Here is a 19,271-nt window from a genome sequence, read left to right as displayed (position 1 = left end):
CTATTTTCTGTATTATCCCATATTCCATGTTGTAAACTGTTTTCTTTCTGTACACAACACATATAGCACACCCCTCTCAGAATCTACTCAGACTTCTCACCAGCCTCTCGAAGGATCCCACTGAGCATCTTTCTGCCTTGTCCCTTTCCTACCCTTAACCGTCCACTGTCCCTGTCCTTTCATTTTTCCATTTTCTTCTGGTTAACAAGTACATAATACGGTCTTGTTTTCATAACTACGCTAGATAGTCTGTTATTCTCAACAAAGCTAATAAAGAAATCAAGTCCATTTCTATAACTGTTGGAAAAAATATGATATTAAGAGATAAGAGATGATCAATGAATTCAGCCATTATTTTTTATTTTATGAATGGAACCCTTAAAATCAACCATACTCCTGGAACGGTATTCAAGACACTGTATGGAATTTTTATTCACGTGTGACTTTACTGTTCAGAAACTCCCAATCAAATGAGCAGTCTTTCACCAACAGGTTTGTCGTATTAGAAACTTACAACACAACTACTTACGTACAGCAATAATATCCCCCCACACACCAGCCCAGATATGGAAGAATAGATGTATCACTGTAAAACCAGTGAGTGACCAGTGGTCAGTGACTCACTTGGCTGACACCTGTTTAACTCCATACCTTCCACTAGCTCCAGCTCAGTCACATGTTTGATTAATGGGAGCTTCCCGATGACTGCGGCCCAGAGCAGCACTCTTCCAGACAGATTCGCCTGATGGGATGGGACGGCGTTCCATTTGGGCCGTAAATATGTTGCCACTCTGTACTGACTGAACTTTTGAGATGAAGTTGTGACAAAAGTGTTTTGTTTTGAGTTTTTGACGTGGACCTTTGTCATCTTACAGTAGGACTGTATTGTACATTTCATCCAGATGTGTTGTTCTAACATTACCTTCACAAATTCAGAATAATTTTACTGTTTCTTATTGTTCCTATTATTTTATCATCTTGTTATTCTGAGTACTCTTGTCAGTGACATTAGACAGGTTTAGGGTTAGATAGTAATATTAGTACCTACAGTATTAATAGTAATTGTTAGTATTAGTGGTATTGGAGGGAGACGGTACTGGACAGAAGTTAAAGGGGACATATTATGCAAAACTCACTTTTTCATTGTTTTAGTAAGCAGTAATTATATGGAGTGTAACAAGATGACAAAAGTCCAGTCTGACGTTGATCTGACAGACAATCTGATGCCAGAATATTTTTCACTTTAACAGCCATAAGTGCAGCAGTGAGTGGACCCCTGCCTGTCCTGTCCTGTACACCAGTGTGTATTTGACGTTTCTGGTTGGTTTCCAGTTGGATGTGTGCCTATGCTATATAATGAATGCCCTGCCCTCAGGTTCATTGTTCTGACTGAGTATTAACATGATAAAACAGCTGTGGTACATTGACACGGCTTCACATGATGCTTATATACAACTTGAAGATCATTACATCAGAGAGGGATGGGAGACATGTTGACACTGAGCAGACATTCTGTCACAACAATGATCTTACATCACAGACTTTGCTGAGCTTCTTTTTTTGTTTTGTTCATATGAAGTCATGGAATAAGTGAGTGAGGCACATACAAGATTAACTGTACATGGGATTTAAAGAGGCTTGGTTTCCCAAAACCAAACAGACACACATGAAAATGGAAAAATTACAATTCAAAAGCTTTTGTTAAAATAATGCAAGTGTTTGAGTTGTGAACCCCACAGACATGCTGCTGTGTGAGATGGACTGATAGATGTAGAACAGAAACATTTAGGTTACACTACCCTGCTGTTCCACAGAGACACTTCAGCATTACATTAACAGACATTTTACAAATCCCTCTTTGCTTCCAGTGACCCGCACTCTCTGAGGCATTCAGCACATTTGTATGACGACATCAAAGTCTTCAATCACATGATCACAAGTCCTGCAGATAAAGATAGGACACCAGCAGGGGTCGATCTTTTCATGACAGAAGAAACGTTTTCATTTGACTGTTCTACAGTCCTGTCATGACTCATGACTGTGTGTGGCACCAGAGTGTTTCCTGCTCTCAGTTTGTTAAGTGACCTGCACTTCCAGCAGAACCCTTCACAGGCCTCACTGGCGCTGCCACTCTGGTGCCAGTCTGTTCCTGTTGTAGGACTCTGATTGGCTCTGGCTCCTCTGGTCCCTTTTCTCTTCCTGTTTAAAAACAGTCACAGTTATTGATTATTTGATTATCGTTTCCTCATCGTTACTGCTGCAGACTGACAGAGCACAAAGCTAGTGTTCAGACAGAGTAACATATTTAAAGGTCACAGTCACACCAGGATTGGTGTGGAGTTGTGTTTTGTGTGTCTGTCATTGACAGTCTCTGAACTTTCATGAGTTCACAGTGACAGGTGGAAAAAGGCACAACCCCTTCCCTAAAACCATCCTGATGTGATGTCTGTGTGGGGAGAGAGAGCTGGGGACCAACATGCAGGTCTGGCCAGCTGGGGCTCAGTCTGCAGCATGTAGTCTGGCTGCCCCTCAACAGAAGGACTTCCCTCCTGCATGGCCTCAGACACACACGTCTCTAATGTCTTCATCTGCAGCCAGAAGTCGAGTCTTGAGCCCCGGAGTCATCTTGTGCATCTTGAGCTGGTCCTGGTGGGCGGGGTCCTGGAGGAGGAGTGAGGTCCCGCTGGAGGTCTGGCTGCTGCTGGAGGTCTGGCTGCTGCTGGGCTGCCTCAGGTTGGAGCTGCCTCCGCTGGAGTAAACCCCCGAGTCTCCACTGCTGCTGCTGTCCTGACGGCTATGTCTGCCACTGGGGACAACACAGAACATCCATCTGACTCATTCCTCAACAGACGTTTATTCATTATTAGCTCTATGTGAAATGTTTGATGTGTAATTCACTTTGTAAGCGGATGCAAACGTGTGTTTCCATGTGAGATGTGATCCTACCTGCTGTCCAGCTCCAGGCCTGGTGCAGCCTGGTGGATGGCCTCAGGAGGAGGGACGGAGACCTCCAGGTCCTCTGGCTCTGGACACACCATCACCTTGTCACACAGCAGCTCAGACTGGGAGTCTGGGGTGAGGAGGCGAGGGAGGTCAGAGCTCGGAGAGTCACACAGATGCTGGAGGGAGAGGAGAGATAACATAAGAAATCAACTTGGTGACTGAGTCAGGGTGAATGGATCTGTCAGCTCACAGCGGAGACACAGCGGAGACAGGACATGCAATAGTCTAGCATAATGTAGTTATTATGTGCGAATGTTTATGACCGGTTTGTGTGCAATAATCAGTCAGGGTGCAATCATGTAAGCATGCTCGGTCGGGTGAAAGCAAATCTAGCCCGAGCATGTGTAATTATGTTTTTTTTCTATGAATCATGTCAGTCACAGCTACATAGATATATATATTTTTTTATAATTCAACGAATCATGTCAAGCACAACTGTATAGATTTATATTTTTATATTTCAATGAATCACGTTAATTCCAGCTATGTAGATTAGATATTTTTTTTTACAATTCAAAGAATCATGTCTAACCCTGTAACTATGTAAATGTACTTTTCCTGTTATCTACTGGTCCTCTGTCTTTTTGGACTTTTTATGTTAATTTGTTGTATTGTTTTGGGGACTACGGATAAATCCGGTGTATTTAATGTGGGTACTCTAGTACTCACTGTCCATTAATATGCACTGTCCCGTCCAAATAAACAAATAAAAGTAAAGTAAAGTACTGTATGTACCTCCATGAAGTGTGCCGGCATCTGGTTGGACGGGTACAGTGTTGTCTTGAGGGTCTTATAGCACCAATAGGGACTGTAGAGTAAGATCACCACCAGCAGGAAGCAGACCAGCAGAGAGGCCAGGAAGCAGACGAAGATGAGCCACCACGGAGAATTACCTGCAACAACCACAGACACAGTCAACTACGACAATACAACCACAACATTATATATTAGTCGGAGAGAATCACAGGCACCGGACATGGTTTTACTAACTCAAGATGTTTTGCAAAGACGATACTGTCACAAAGTTTCCTCTTGTGATGCAACAGAATGAATGAAAGAAAGAAAATCATAGGCATCTGGAGCCCTTCTACTGAGGACATAATGGTGGACATCTTTTTCTGTCCTTGTGGAACCACGCCTGACCTGAGGAAGAGGATTAGGACCACTGTGGAAAAAGAAAGTGAGCAACCGACTTTTTTTTCACAGTGGTCCTAATCCTCTTCCACACTGACCTATTGAAAATGATGAAATCCATTTTTTCTGTAACATTGAGCTAAAACTGATCCTTCCAGTGAGTTATTTGTTGTTGTTGTGGCTCCTCTGTGGTTTACCTGCAGTCATCATACACTGCGGCGGGGTGAAGCTGCTCCTCTGGCCGTAGTAGTCGCGGTGGGACCGGACAGTGACACAGTACCAGGTCCAGGCCTTCAGGTCGGGCAGAGTCACCATGTTGGCATCGCTGTTCAACGTCTGGGTCTGAAGGACACAAGGGACAAGATGTTAACCTCACCACTCAGGACTGGATTTATGAACCAGGAGAGTTCAGTCTGGGTCTGTGACTGGTCTGAAAGGATGAGATGGAGATTCAAGATCAATACTGAGAAGTAGCTATTAATATTTCAGTGATGGAGCCGTCTCTGTTGTCGTCAGTCTGCAGATGAGGTCAGGGCAAGTTTATTGGTAAGAGGAGTTTCCTCCACTAGGAATTGTCATAGTCAAATCTGATTGGTCAGATTTTGCCTTTAGTCAACTCAAGTTTAATCCTGTTAATACAACTTTCTTTTACGAGGGAGATGTATCCATGGCAACAAACTGTTACAGTAGGTAGCAAAAGGTGTTTTGACGACATTAACGGATAGACTAAAGTGATTTCACATGTTCAAGGTGAACTTTCACCTCTGGGTAGATTTTTACCATTCCTATTTTTTTTTTTTTTTTTTTACAGTGGGGCTATTTTATTAGATAATATTTCTGACTGAATAAAAACTACATGAAATTGATTGTGTAATCCTCTTTCATATTGTCATCATTGGTAACTGTTCACTCCAGTCCACGATATATGCTCATTATACAACAGCTAAGGGGGTTTCCCTCCCTCCACTTCGCATCGAGCCCAAGAAGAATAATCACATTTTGCAACGATTCGACAAAGGTGGCAGTTGAACCAGACTTTGAATTGATTCAACGAATAGTGGACCGCTCGGTGTCACCACTAATCTTTTACAAACAGTTTGTCTCAAAGGTCTTTACACAGCATCATGACAACATTCTCTGTCCTTAGATCCTCACATCCACTGAGGAAAAACTCCCAGGAAGAAACAGGAGAAAGCTCAGGGTGAGAGACAGAGGACAGATCATCACCAGAGGTGGGTAGAGTAGCCAAAAATTGTACTCAAGTAAGAGTATAGTTACTTTAGAATAATGTTACTCAAGTAAAAGTAAAAAGTAGCCATTCAAATATTTACTTGAGTAAGAGTAGAAAGTACTTGGTGAAAAAGCTACTCAAGTACTGAGTAACTGCTGAGTAACCTCTGATTTGTTCGTTTAATGAAATGTAGGCCTAATCAAATACACAGAAATATAATAGCAATGAAAAAATCCAGATATTGCCAAAGAACAACATTTAACAACTAAGACAATAGCCTAAATGACATTTTTTTTTACAAAGTAACATAAATGAAGACAAATTCAGCCACAATAACTTACATAGGCCTATCTATGAAAGATCTATGAACTGTCCATAAGCTCTTTGTGTGGGTGTGTGTGTCTGTGTGTCTATCTGTGACTGTGTGCGTGTGTGTGTGGGGGGGGTCCTATGATTGGTTTCTAGTGAAACCAAAGTCACATGACCACACCCCGAAACTGGAGGGGTGGTCATGTGACTAGGAGTCACATCTCCAGGGCCCTCATTTATCAACAGTGCGTAGAAAAGGTTCTAAATTATGTCGTAGGAATGAAATTTAGAATGTGTGTAAGTACAAAAAAATCCGTATTTATCAAACGTGCGGACACCGGTCGTACGCACACTAGTAAGTAATCAGTGATGATAAATCCCACCTGTTCCTAACTACCATGGTTAGGGTCATTTGCATTCAGAAACGCCCCCAATTGACCATATATGGTAGCAACAATCCCTTTAATAATGCGTGAATGGATTTTTTTCCCCACACCAAAATCATGGCAAAGAGGGCGGAGAAGAGGAGTTTCTCTGATACCGAGATTGAGTTACTTGTAGGAGAAGTTGAATCAAACCAAAAAATACTGTTTGGAACACTAAATGCAGGTGTGACCAACAAAATAAAAAATGCTGCATAGGAGAAAGTAACAACTACTGTTAATTCTGTTGGGTCAGAGGAAAGATCACAGAGAAATAAAAAAGCTGTCTTTTATATGAAGGTAGATTTGTGTCTTTATTCTTCAATCAAAAGATATATTTTCAAAAAAAAAAACATTCACTTCAATAATAAAAAAAAAACATTTTCAATCAAAGAAAAAAAGTGTTTTATTTTTTTTAATTGAAAATATATTTTTTGATTGAATAATAACGACACAAATCTACCTGCATACTTTTATAGCTTGTCACACCAATCATTCAAAATGTCTGCTAAATTACTAATTGAGAATTTTTTTAAATTAGGAAACAGGGAACATGTGTGAAGTTTGAGATTGCTGAACACTGTGACTCCTCCACTGGGTTGTATTTGTAGTTTCACTGTTCTACCACTAGATTTTGTGTGTACGCATGGTCAGAGTTGTGCTTAAATTTACGCACGTTCCTAAGCACAAGTACAAGTTGATAAATTCCATACTTTGCGTGGGAATGTTCTTACGCACTCATTACGCACAGATCTGTGCGTACGCACGGTTGATAAATGAGGGCCCAGGTGTGTATGGGGTTTAAACTTCCTGGGGAGGAAGAAGAATAAGACGACCTGTCACCTGGATGACTGAGAACCTTCACGGACATTATCCACTATTATCCACGACATACCAGGGCTGACGTCATCCTAATCATTTACTAGCCACAGTTTCTCAAATTTGAGGCGGAGTGGCCGTCCTGTTTACCGCGGCGCGGAGATTTTGTGTGCGGTCATGTGACTGCCTGGCTCTGTCTGATTGGTTAAAAGAAGGCAAACGTTGCGAGTGGCTACATCTGATTGACAGTCATGTGACAGAGGCTCGGCAGTATCTCATTAAAACATAAACAAACAGATCGCACATTGGATCAATAAGAAAAAGTAGCGAGTAGCGACCGGAATGCAGCTCTGTAACGGAGTAAAAGTACCGCTTCTTCTGAAGAAATATACTCAAGTAAAAGTAACAAGTATGCTGCATTGAAACTACTCTTAGAAGTACAATTTATCCAAAAAGTTACTCAAGTAAATGTAACGGAGTAAATGTAGCGCGTTACTACCCACCTCTGATCATCACCCAGTAGATGTTGTATACAGACAAGAAAACAGTTTATAACATGGAATATGGAATGAGTGGGGAAGAACTGATGGTTGTGGTGGGCAGGCTGGGTCGTAGACAGGGAGGACAGAGACGTGAAAATAAAAAAAAAGAAGCAATATTTATTTATATTATATTTATTCTTATTTTAATTCCCCCCTCCTTCTCTCCCCTTTTAATTTATCTATTCATTTTATAATTTATTTACTCTTATTTTAACTCATTCTACAGTACAGTAGTGTACAGACATTTTCAAAGTCATATGTCAGGAAATGTTTTTTAAAATGTTCAAATAAAAAGTTCTAAAAAAAGAAAAAAGAAGAAGAAGCAGATAACAGACAGATGGAGAAGGAGCAGATTCATGACTGTTACCTGACTGTAAATCAGAGGTGCCCGTTTTTAATGGAATTTACCTTACATTACACTGAACTGAACACTGTACTGTTATGAGTATCAGTCACACCTCAAAGGAACACAGCAGGTCAGGTCACGTGACCCAACATAACCACCATAATATTCTTCCATTATCACCAGTAATAATATCTATTGAATGACTAGAACAGAAGGTAAATGTAAAGATTTCTAAAGAGACAAGAGATTGAAGAGAGAAGATGAAACTGGAGGAAAAAGACCTCAACATGCTCTTTGAGCCTGTATACACACAACAAGTGAATGGCTGAACCCCTCCCAGATTCCAGTGTGTTCCTGCAGCACGTGATAAGGTTGGTTGTTATATTTTGTTTTCTTTTGCATGTGACGTGTGTGGCTTTGATGCAAAAGATGCGTCTGACTGGTTAGGTCAGTCTGTGCCCTGGGTTGTTTTAGGACACATTGTGATAACATGCTCCTCCCTCATCAGACCTGCCAGCTATTCTCAGCAGGAAACGATGCCCTGCTGATTCTGAGGGCGGTTGCATGCCTCTGCTAAACATACCAGCACGAGTTAATACCCAGAAACCAAACCAAACCTCTGCTGTACAGGAAACAGAAACAGACAACAGGTGCTCTGCAGACAGCTCTGCCTGTGTGAGTAAGGCATGTTCATGCGACTGCTACAGTCTCACAGGTTTCACCAGGTGTCTTTAGGGACCCAAGAGAAACTGGGAAGTGGGTTTCTGCTATAGCTACGTCTCTCTGAGATCTGTCTCGGAATTACATGTCTAACAACCGGGGAATTCAATATAAAGGTTCTGGGAATTTTTTGCATGTGGACTTTTTTAAGTGAGCTTCAGTTCCTACCTCTGTTTCTGCAAAGCGCTCCCAGTAGACGATGTGATAGGTTAAGTCTTTAGCCTTTTCCCTCATGGAGGCCTTGGTGATGGTCTGCTGCGGGTCGGAGATCAACACGTCCAGGTCCTTTCCTGCAGGAGCAAGGCTGACGTTGGATGGAGGACCCACCTTAGCTGGAGGAGGCAGACGGGGTGTGGAGAGGTTCGGGTTAGTTTTGGAGCTCACACACACAGTTCTTTCATCAAAGCACAGAACCATTATATAATCTGGTTTCCCAAATCAATGGCTATGTCCATAGAACCTGTCAGAACGTTTTATCTTTAAGAGCTTCACATATTGTTCACATGTTCAGTATCTTCAGGCTCATCCACATAACATGTCTGCATTTTAAAACTAAAACCCTGTCCATACGGAGGAGTATTTAGCTGTGTGGGTAATAATCTCTAACCATCACACCTGATACAGAACACGTGAGGATTCGTCAACAGAGTCTGTGAGTGTTTTCAACAGGAAGCAGCTTTCTACTGAAGAGAACACTCTGCACCACAAAGACCATGTTTACACGCAGAATTCAGCTAGCACACACACACATCAGTAACACAGGAAGTGGAATTTCATTGCTAGGTTGCTTTCATCACAGATGGTTACGACTGATGAAAGGCCACTCTGGATTTCTACTCAAAGGGATAGTTCAACATTTTGTAAATTGGCCTATTTCCATAATCCCTATAGTCATAGCAGTAGGTTCATTACCTTAAATTGTCAGTGCAAGCTGTTTTTAGATCGGCGGGGCAGAGATGTGAGCTCTGCATAGTGCGCGTTGGACAAGTTGTGACCTGCACATTCACCACACTATGAAGTAATAACAGAACATTACCAGACAGAGTTGTTTTAGAGGGAAATGCGTAACCAGACCTACATCTCAGACATGGGCTGCTGGGTGGAGTGATTTCAAAACCGCAAGTAGTTCTGAGTATTTGCTTCACGTGTCCTATTGTTACATATTTATACGTCATTATTTCATAGCGTGGTGAATGTGCAGGTCACAACTTGAGTGTTTTGGTGTTGTTGTATTGTGTATTTGATGAGTTTGATGAGGGAAACAGAAATACTACGTAGCGTAGCTCTGAGCAGCTTGTGTCTCTGCCCCACCGTTCTAAAAATAGCTTGCACCGACAAAATGTAGAACTATCCCTTTAATTGTTCCAAAGGAGTCTGTTTCGTCCCTCATGACTGAGTTTTCAGACAGATTTTCTAGAAGCCTCTGTTTCAGAGGCTAAATACTGGAGCCCTGATACTTTAACCAAAGAATTAGACACTAAAAATATACTGTAGGAAAAGAATGCAGCTTAACGTTTTTAGAACCACGATACCAAGAACTCTATAAACTCAAGTTTACAAAGAACCAAAAGCAGCATTGGTAACCAATGGAGCTTTGTCTCCCTACTCTTTAAGCTGTCTATTTATAGAAGAGGAACCAGGAACATAAAATGCTGCTATTGCAGATAACAGTTGAGCTGTAGGGACAGCCCTGATGCATCTCTGTCAGTTGGCTCCTACTCTTAAGTGTTAGGCTATTCATCAGAATCAGTCCATGCAATCAATTTCTACATGCCACTCTTACATGCTGGGAAAATTTAAACTGAAGTTCAATGTTCTTTTCTTTCATGTGTTTTTTTGTTTTATTTGTTAGGATGCCCATTAGCTGTGCTCTAGAACGCCGCTAGTCTTCCTGGCGTCCACATGTGTCTCTCATGGGAGAGATTTTGCTTGGTTAAAAAGGGAACTGCTGCATGGACAAGACACATACAGAAACTATGAGACCACAGAACTCTGAGAAGCACAGTGGGACTGAACAAAAGGCAGTAAAAAGACAATAGAAACACCTGAGAGAGTAAAATATTGAGACAATAAGAAACAGTGTAAACTAAACCAAAATAGATTTAAAAAAAGAAACGTGCAAAAAGAATGCTAGCTTATAAGGCTGTGCAAAAATTAGCCATATAGTAATTCAAATAAAGTGCTTATGCTTTTCATGTTTACTTGTTAATAAGCCCAATGGATAGAGGTAGGAATGAATGTTTGAACCCTGTTCCTCCTCCTTGACTTCAACGATGTGTATTTTGTCTGCAGGACATGAGACTATTTGCCTGTGAAATGACTGCTGCCTGGTCAAAAAGCTGCTGGAGGTTGAGAGGAGTGTGACCCATGATCGTGCCTGTGTTCTTATTAAATCGTGAATCTGCTATTTGGATTTGACCGTTAACTCCCTAAACCAGCTGGTAATGTGTACTGCATACTGTGAATGGCCACAGGGCTCAAGAGTCCAACAGCATCTCCACAGTCTTACAGATTTATGTGAAGTTTATGGTTGTCACACGATTCCACACACTGACTGACTGCAGCAGCACTGTGGGTGGAACCCATTCCTACATAAGGTGTTTCATGCCTTTAGAATCGGTCATTCTCAACCTGTTCTCAACGGTTGAGTTGTTGAGTTGAGTACTTTATAACTCAACTACTGGAGTTCTTGGTGAGCAGGCTGAGAACGACAGATTCTAAAAGGCATGAAACACCTTATGTAGGAATGAAACTCAGACAAGATCTGGGAGGGATGCCATGGGTAACCGTTTAAAATGAGAAAGAAAAACCAACAAATCTAGACAAGTAAGAAAAAATAAAACTGACACTGAAGGAAAGTGAGTATTATTACAATGATAGTAACTGGACTGGATGAATACTGACCATTTCAGCCAGTCAGTCCAATAGAGAAAACTTCTCAACAGGGCATACAACAAAAACAACAAAACCTGTTCTTGTTCATTTTAGGGAGGATTGGGCCAGGGTAGGCTGAATGAAGGGACTGTCTTTCCATGTTTCCCATATTCTGTGTCATAAACTATGAACTGTTTTCTTGTCTGTAACAACATCTATTATCCGTCCTGGGTGAGGGATCCCTCCTCTGTTGCTCACCCTGAGGTTTCTCCAAGTTTTCCCTGTTAAAGGGTTTTCCATCGAGTTTTTCCTCAGTGGATGTGAGGGTCTAAGGGCAGAGGATGTTGTTATGATGCCATGTAAAGCCCTTTGAAATAAACTGGTGGTAAAAACAGGCTATACAAATAAAATTGCCTTGCCTTGCCTTGTCTGTCACACCATGTACAGAAACACTTATATTCAGATTTGATCCTGCCACATGTGTTAACATAACATCTGTGTATCAGAAGCGGTGGCGTTCCAGTTGGATTCATAATACTGTAGGAGATTTGTACAAGAACGGACAATTCATGTCTTATGAAGATCTAATATGTCAATTCAAACTAAAAGACAGACAACCAACATAGAAAAAAGATAGAAGTGGGAACTTCTCTGCACTGTAATATGGAAATGTGTATTAGCATCTCCATTCTGCCTGAGCACAGGAAAATCACTGTGGACACTGGTGCATCTGTTCTTCCAGCTTAATGTAACTATGCTTTTCAACTCTGTTTGTCTGATTTGAGATGACTTGTGGTGGGTCTTCACATCACACGCTGCCACACTGGTGAGTAAAACAAAAACGTCACTTCACTGCTCTCTCTCACCATGTTCGTCAGGGCAGAACTCCTGCTCTGCCCAGCCCGAGTGACGCCCGTTCACGCTGGCTCGAACACGAAGCATGTAGATGCCCATGTAGTGGAGGTCTAACGCTGTGAGGTCACATGACAGGAGTGACGTCTCCTCACACACTGTGAACCAGTTTGGACTCCTCTTCTTAGACCTCAACTCATATTTCCTGTGGAGACAATAAAAATTGAGGCATTAAGTCGTGGTAACTGAAAAGTAGACATTTCAAATTAGAGGGAAGTACCAGGAACTCCAGCTGTACTTGTTATGCGGGAAACTAAATCCAGCACTTGTGTTCTGAAGTCGTTTCCCGTAGTTACTGCAGACAAATTAATCACACTTCCTCTTGAGGAGACTGTGTGAAACCTTGTTTCTCTCACACAGAGCACAGGCCCGCAGTTCCTCTGAGTGGTGTTGCTTTTGTGGACTTAGTAGGACCAAGGTTCAGACGTGTCTACACTTCCTTTTTTATGTGAAAATGATTCAGACATGTTTACGCTTTAGATTATATGATATTCTGAAAGCAATTAAGCCAACTGTGTGATATTTACCTCTTTGAGGTAGTAGAGCCTGTTTGACCAATTCATTCTCTTCAAGGAGGGATGGGAGAGAGAGATTACAGATAAGCTCTGTTTACCAGATAACCAAACTAAAAACTTTGGCAGTGTGCCATTATTCCCAAAGGAAGGAGGTGAATAACTAAACATTAGACACATCAAGCAGAGAGAGCAGGATGGAGAGAGACAGAGAGAGAGAGAGAAACCAGTAGATCTGAGCAGCATGTCAACAACAGGAAGTGAGACAATGCTCTCACCACACAACAGCAAAAAAAAGCTATAAAAGAAATAAGGGCTTCAAAAACATCTAACTGCTGGTTGACCAACGCTGTACGCTGGCGTGTGTGTGTGGCTCACCTGACATATTGTGTGGTGAAGTTGACAGCCAGACTCTCTGCATCACTCTGGTCCCACTTCCAGCTCAGTGTGTAGTTGTCGTTCAGGGTGATCATAGTCAGATTGTGAGGGGGGGGCAGCTCTGCTGAGACTCCCTCAGAGCTTGTTGCAGCAACGCCGTTGGGTCCTGTTTAAAAAAATATTAACATTAAAATAGTAGTTATTGATCATTTCTAATAAACAAACGAACAGGAAGTGAAAGTGAAAAAGCAACACCTGTGAGAACTGATTTATGCTTTCAAAGATGTTTACACAATACACATGCTTTAGGTGACTGAGATAGTAGCTGGGTTGTTACATTTCTGAAATGCAGCAATGTAGCAATATCACACAGTCTGACAGTGTGCACTATTATCATATACACTGTACAGCTTATAAATACCCAACTGAATTAATGTACTGCAACATGCACACACTGGGTAATATGGGGGGCAGAGTCAATGTAATGCACTGTGATGTAATGCAATATAATTAAGTGTGGAAACTGTATGGAATATATTAATATTATTAAATAGCAATATATCAGATCAGTCAATCAGCCATGTTGATGCATTGCTCCAGCTGATACACAGAGAGAAGAGGCGAGCCAGAGGTCTGAACATGGCCCAGCCAAACACTCTGTGTGTGTTGTGTGAAGGCAGGGCCAGGCTTTAGCCAGGGTAAGACCTACCACTGTGCTACTGTTTCAATGAAAGCCACCATCACAGTGACATGAGGCTTCATGTCCGTCAGAGCATGTTGTCACTGGCAGCAGTTCCTCTCTGTTGTTGACTCATCGAGGGAATTTGTGAGCCACAGTTTCGACAGCAGGTGAGATTACTCTGGATCAGACTCACACAGCAGTCCTGTGATGTTTATGGCCCCTCTTTAAAATGATAGTGTAGCTGAGTATAACCTCACCAAGCACAGCACAGCAGAGTCCCAACAGCTGGAAATGTTAGGAGGTCAGGGCACCAGAGGGGGCCAGGACCCTGTTGCATTTGTTCCATTTCTTCTTCTTTGAAGAAATTATTTGCTTTTTAATGGCTTAAACGTGCTCTTGTTGGGCAATATTCACATTTCAGGTGTCTTACACATGGGTAAGGCAAAATGCCTCAATCGGCCCCTGGACCATTCTACAACCCCTGTGCATTGGGGTTATTTTGTAGTAGGTGGATGGAAATCAACAGGTCCATAGAACCTGTCAAGACACACACACCCCTCTGGCAGCCATGGTCAAAAACTTTATTTAGCCATTTTGCACCATTTTTGCATCATGGGAACTTTATACTAAAATTATCTTCTCCTTGGGATTTAATCTGACTGACATATTTAGTCTGCCTCATTTTAAAGGGAAAGTTCAGTTATTTTTCAGCTGTATGAGTGAGGTATAATATCTGCTGTAGACAGCTCTCTGCTCTCCCCCAGTTAGCCATACCAGCACATAGTGCTGGACAGCGATACAGGTGATGACTGGCTGTGAATGGACCCAAACTAACAGAGTATTTTCACTGCCTATACAAGAAGTCCCATCTCAATATAATACACATGTTTTACAATGCATCATGGGGAAAAAAGCAGTTTATCTGGAACTAACCTAACACACTGAGCCAGTCTGACCCAAACAGCTGATAAACGGCCCATTAGAGGTGGGAGTCAAAATTGTTTCAAAATTTTTTTTAAAGAAAAAGGTTTTTACTACTGTTTTTCCCACCTGGTCGAGGTCTTGGTACTGTATACCGGATTACCGAGGGCTGTTTCTGCCTCCGTAGCTGTCACTTACACAGCTGTAAATCACATTTGGGCTACAACAGGTGGAAGGCAGCAAGCACTGTGGCTAACAGTGCAGGCTAGCTGGTGAGGCAGTGCACTGGCTAATCAAAAATAAAGCAGCAAGAATATCACCTCAGTGAAGGTAACCTGAGCTTTGGATTCTACAATACACCAGGCCAAAACCAGTGGCGGGCTCAGACCAGGATTGTGGTCTGAGCCCGCCATGTGACCAGAGCGCCGTCGCACTATTGAAGTGATGATCAAAAATGTGACCAAGAGACACGATGATGACAACGCCTCCATCACGTTTGGTGTGAACGCACAGTTAATGTGCTCTGCAGGGACCATGTAGCAAAAAGATACACTGCTATCTTTTATACTGCCAGTCTATCACAGGACCACACCTCTCACCCTCTCTTCAAAGAGTCAGCACAACTTCATTTTTATTTCAAGGACAGAGTGTGTCCAGAGATGAAAACTCCCTTCATTCAGAAAGGGGGAGAACGTCCTGGCTGAGTCATGGGAGTGTCACAGGATGCACAAGAAACTCAACAAGCTCCAGCATGTGCCTTTTAAAAGCAAAAGTAAAAGAGGAGTCGAGCTTCAGCCTCCTGACCATCACAATGCAGTATACAGCCAACTGCCTGAGTCATTTGCCCAAACTGGGTGTGGATTAAAAGGCAAGGCAAGGGTAATTGTATTTGTATAGCCAATTTTTACAAACACAGTCTCAAAGAGCTTTACACAGCATCATAACAACATCCTCTGTCCTTAGACCCTCACATCCACTGAGGAAAAAAACCCTTTTAACAGGGAAAATTAGACAATACAGACAAGAAAACAGTTTTATAGCATATAATATGTAAAACATGGAAATTATAGAGTTGATGAAGGCAGTTTCTAGTGGGAGGGAAGGCAGGGTCAGATTAGGGCTAGACAGAAGCAAAGCTTGACTGGGTTCCTTGAACATACAGGAAACTCAGAGGACTGCCCGCTGTGACTGGCACGTGGTGAACATGTATATTATTGCTTCAGCAGGATTCCCACACAGCTAATGAATCATACCATGCTGCACTCTGGGTATTTCACTACCTAATCTGAAGTGCTAAACAGTTCACACCCAATTTCATCACTTACATATATTTATAAAATCATGTTCCCAGGAAAACTGACAGATGCATAGAGACAGGAAACAGCTGCTGCAGAGACACAGCAGTCAACAGATCATAGAAAAGGAACATGTCTGTGAAAGAACCCTACAATACCAATCTTTTCACCAGGCTAAACATGTGTGCAAAGTTTTGTTTGTTGTGAGTTTTCGAGCGTGTTCAGGCTGTGAGAAAAAAGCCATTCATTTTTCACAAGAGAAAATTATTTGAAAACCAACAGGGCCCTCACACTCTAGGGTGACTCTATAATACCCCTTTCCCACTGGCCAAAAAACCCGTTTAAACCCGCTAACAATCGGCTTTTGGTGGCAGTGGGAAAGGCGCACCGAGCCGCGTTGACCCGCGTCGACGCGGGTCAAACGACTCGGCAAGCAACGCGGGTTAAAATTGCCTTTAATCGGCTCGGCTCTGCTCGGCTTGCAGTGGGAACGCCAGACCCGTGTCAACCCGCTAATTTACGTGATGACACTGAACGTTACGTGACGCTGCGTCATCGCGCCGGTGGCGTCTCATATCACGTACCAAAACAAAGCTCTGCTCCGCTCTGCTCTCATCCGAGACTGGGATCAAAACATCAGAGAACACTGACCAAAAACAATAGAAGAAAAGAAAAGAAAAGAAGCGACAGTGTGTTTAACTGACGCGTTGTGCCGCGGACGTCCGTCATCCGGCCGCAGCAGACTCTCTGTCCTCCGCGGTCCTGGTGCTCCAGGTCAGCCAGCCAGAGAGTCTGCCTCGGCGGACGGACACTCCGCGGCGGGCGGCTGTGGCAACTGGTTTATGCTCTGTCTGATCCCTCAGCGGGGGGGTCAGACTCGGCTCATTTTGGTCAATGGGAAAGGGGCCAAATGCCGATTGTTAGCGGGTCGACCCGCGTTTAAAAAACCCGCGTCGACCCGCTAATTTTAGTGGGAAAACGGCTTAAGGGTCCTTATAAAAACAAAATAAAACCAAACTGATGGAACCCAGAACCCTGACATGATCCGAACCATTTGTGAACCATAGTAAATTATTTTTAAATGTTAAATATACAAGATAAATACCGTAATTTTTTTTTTTTTAATCAATGGGAATGTTTTACTTTGGTCCAAAACAGACAAGCAGTCACATTGTATCTACTTTTAAATATCTGGGGTTCTTGATTGATGACCACTTGTCTTTTAAGGCACATATTCAGTAGGTTGTAAAGAAGCTGAAGCTTTTACTTGGATTTTATTTTAGAAATAAGTCTTGCTTTTCTTTTAGGGTGAAACAGAAACTGGTGGAGTCAACCTTTCTTCCGATTATTGATTACGGTGGTGTGTGAATGCCTCCGTTCAATGCCTCCACATGCTGGATAGTGTGTATCATGGTGCTCTGAGGTTTATTACAAAGTGTGGAGTTTTAACTCATCATTGTGTCTTATACAGTAAAGTAAATTGGCCATCTTTATATGTGCACTGACTCGGCCATCGGTATGTGCTGATTTACAAGGCTATTCTTGAGATGATTCCATCTTATTCATCATCCCTTCTAATCTTGACTAACAGGGCCTACAAGTTTTCGTTCTCAGGACTTTTGTCATTTTACTGTTCCTAAGGTGAGAACAGAAATGAGGAAGAAAGCTTTTAGATTCTCTGCTCCGAGTACATGAAACGGTTTGCAGTCAGAGCTCAAACTCCAAAGTCCGGTTGGTATATCTGAATGTATTCAAGTCCATGATAAATTCCATTACATCCAGGGTTCAGGAGTGCAAATGTTTTATTTGAGTGCAAATGTTTGACTAATCTTGTAAATTCTTTTAACTAATTTTGAAAATTCAATTGTTATTGTATTCTATTTGTTTGTTACTTCTTTGTCTATGATTAATGATGTGTTGAAACTTATGTGCTGTCATTCTTGGCCAGGTCTCTCTTGCAAAAGAGATCTTGGATCTCAATGGGACAAACCTGGTTAAATAAAGGTTATAAATAAATAAAAATCTTTTTTCACCACAACGTGTTCATGTGTTCTCATGTTGAGAAGTGTTGATGAAGTCTTGGCCTCTTTCTTGTGACGGTTTATGTCGCACTAAGAATAACGACTTCACCTCAGCTCGGGCAGGTTGTGTGTTTCACTTCACTGCTCTCACGCGACGTGTGTGTGTGTGTGTGTGTGTGTGTGTGTGTGTGTGTGTGTGTGTGTGTGTGTGTGTGTGTGTGTGTGTGTGTGTGTGTGTGTGTGTGTGTGTAGCGCTGGCACGCACCGACACACACCCAGCACCTGAGAACCCCCCCCCCACCCACCCACCCACAGTCACACACGGGCACTGGGGAGCGTGAAGGGCAGCCCCGGGGGGGGGCGGGCTTTCGGTTTCTGTATGAGTTGGTGTTGTGGTGTGTCGGTTGGACCGGGCTCTACCAAGGCCCACCGACAGCAGCCCGTGTAGTCCATATACATCCATGGTGTAGTCACACAGAGCTATCGAGCTGTATTAGCACCTAGCACGTAGCAGAGCGGCTGGCGAATTCTGATAAATGTGTGTGACGCAACGAGGACAACACACGGTACAACCGACACTCACACATGACAGTAGTTTCACCCTGGTTAGGAACATTAACATTAGCCCACACGGCGCATTGGTCGGTGTGAACCCCGGGCGGGCGGGCCAGCACCGTAGCGGACTCACCGACAGCGTTGTGGAGGCTCCAGAGCAGCAGCAGGACGGTCACAGCGGAGGACATGGTCGTTGTCTCGGCCGGTGGTCGCTGACAGATGTTACCGTTCCCAGCGGCAGGTGTTCATGCTGTCTCTGACTCTCGGTTCACAACCAACAAGACTACAACACTGTCGATCTATGATCCGGTGGCACTGTGACGTCACGTCCCACCCCTTCCTGTGTCAGCTTCAAGGCAGACCGTACATTCTGCTGCATTACTGCCTCCCCCTGGCTTAATGCAGCCATTACAGTCATCTAATTAGACCTAAGAACAAAACCCTTTTCCTCCCATACTTAAAATGCTTTCGTATTCAGCTGTTTTTATGCTATTATTACTGTAATAATTTGGCTAGACAAAAAATATTTTGCTGTAGGCCGCCCACCATTGGCATTTAATGGGTCATTCATCAAATATGGGCAAATTTGGTCTTG

General features: G+C 42.7%; 1 protein-coding gene across 1 annotated transcript; it reads right to left on the bottom strand.

Moving 5' to 3' along the window:
• Positions 1-1,312: 1,312 nt before the first annotated feature.
• On the bottom strand, positions 1,313-18,980 carry LOC311004206 (interferon alpha/beta receptor 1b-like). Its single transcript, XM_083996159.1, has 8 exons — positions 18,810-18,980; positions 13,203-13,368; positions 12,267-12,457; positions 8,695-8,858; positions 4,335-4,479; positions 3,739-3,896; positions 2,947-3,119; positions 1,313-2,806 (listed from the first exon to the last, which is right to left on the bottom strand). The coding sequence occupies exons 1-8, from the start codon at positions 18,862-18,864 to the stop codon at positions 2,560-2,562; spliced, it is 1,299 nt and encodes a 432-aa protein (XP_083852285.1). The 5' UTR covers positions 18,865-18,980; the 3' UTR covers positions 1,313-2,559.
• Between the last annotated feature and the right edge of the window lie 291 nt (positions 18,981-19,271).

This window comes from Trachurus trachurus (genome assembly GCF_905171665.1).
Source record: "Trachurus trachurus genome assembly, chromosome: 21".
Taxonomy (NCBI): domain Eukaryota; kingdom Metazoa; phylum Chordata; class Actinopteri; order Carangiformes; family Carangidae; genus Trachurus; species Trachurus trachurus.
Note: the sequence above shows the minus strand (reverse complement) of the source record. Positions and strands in the feature narration are given on the sequence as shown.

Excerpts from the sequence above, each read along its gene's own strand:
- LOC311004206 (XM_083996159.1), bottom strand. The coding sequence starts at position 18,864 with ATGTCCTCCGCTGTGACCGTCCTGCTGCTGCTCTGGAGCCTCCACAAC. Across the intron at positions 12,458-13,202 it reads TTCACCACACAATATGTCAG|GAAATATGAGTTGAGGTCTA; the intron begins GTGAGCCACACA and ends TTGTCTCCACAG. Across the intron at positions 4,480-8,694 it reads AGCGCTTTGCAGAAACAGAG|ACCCAGACGTTGAACAGCGA; the intron begins GTAGGAACTGAA and ends TGTGTCCTTCAG.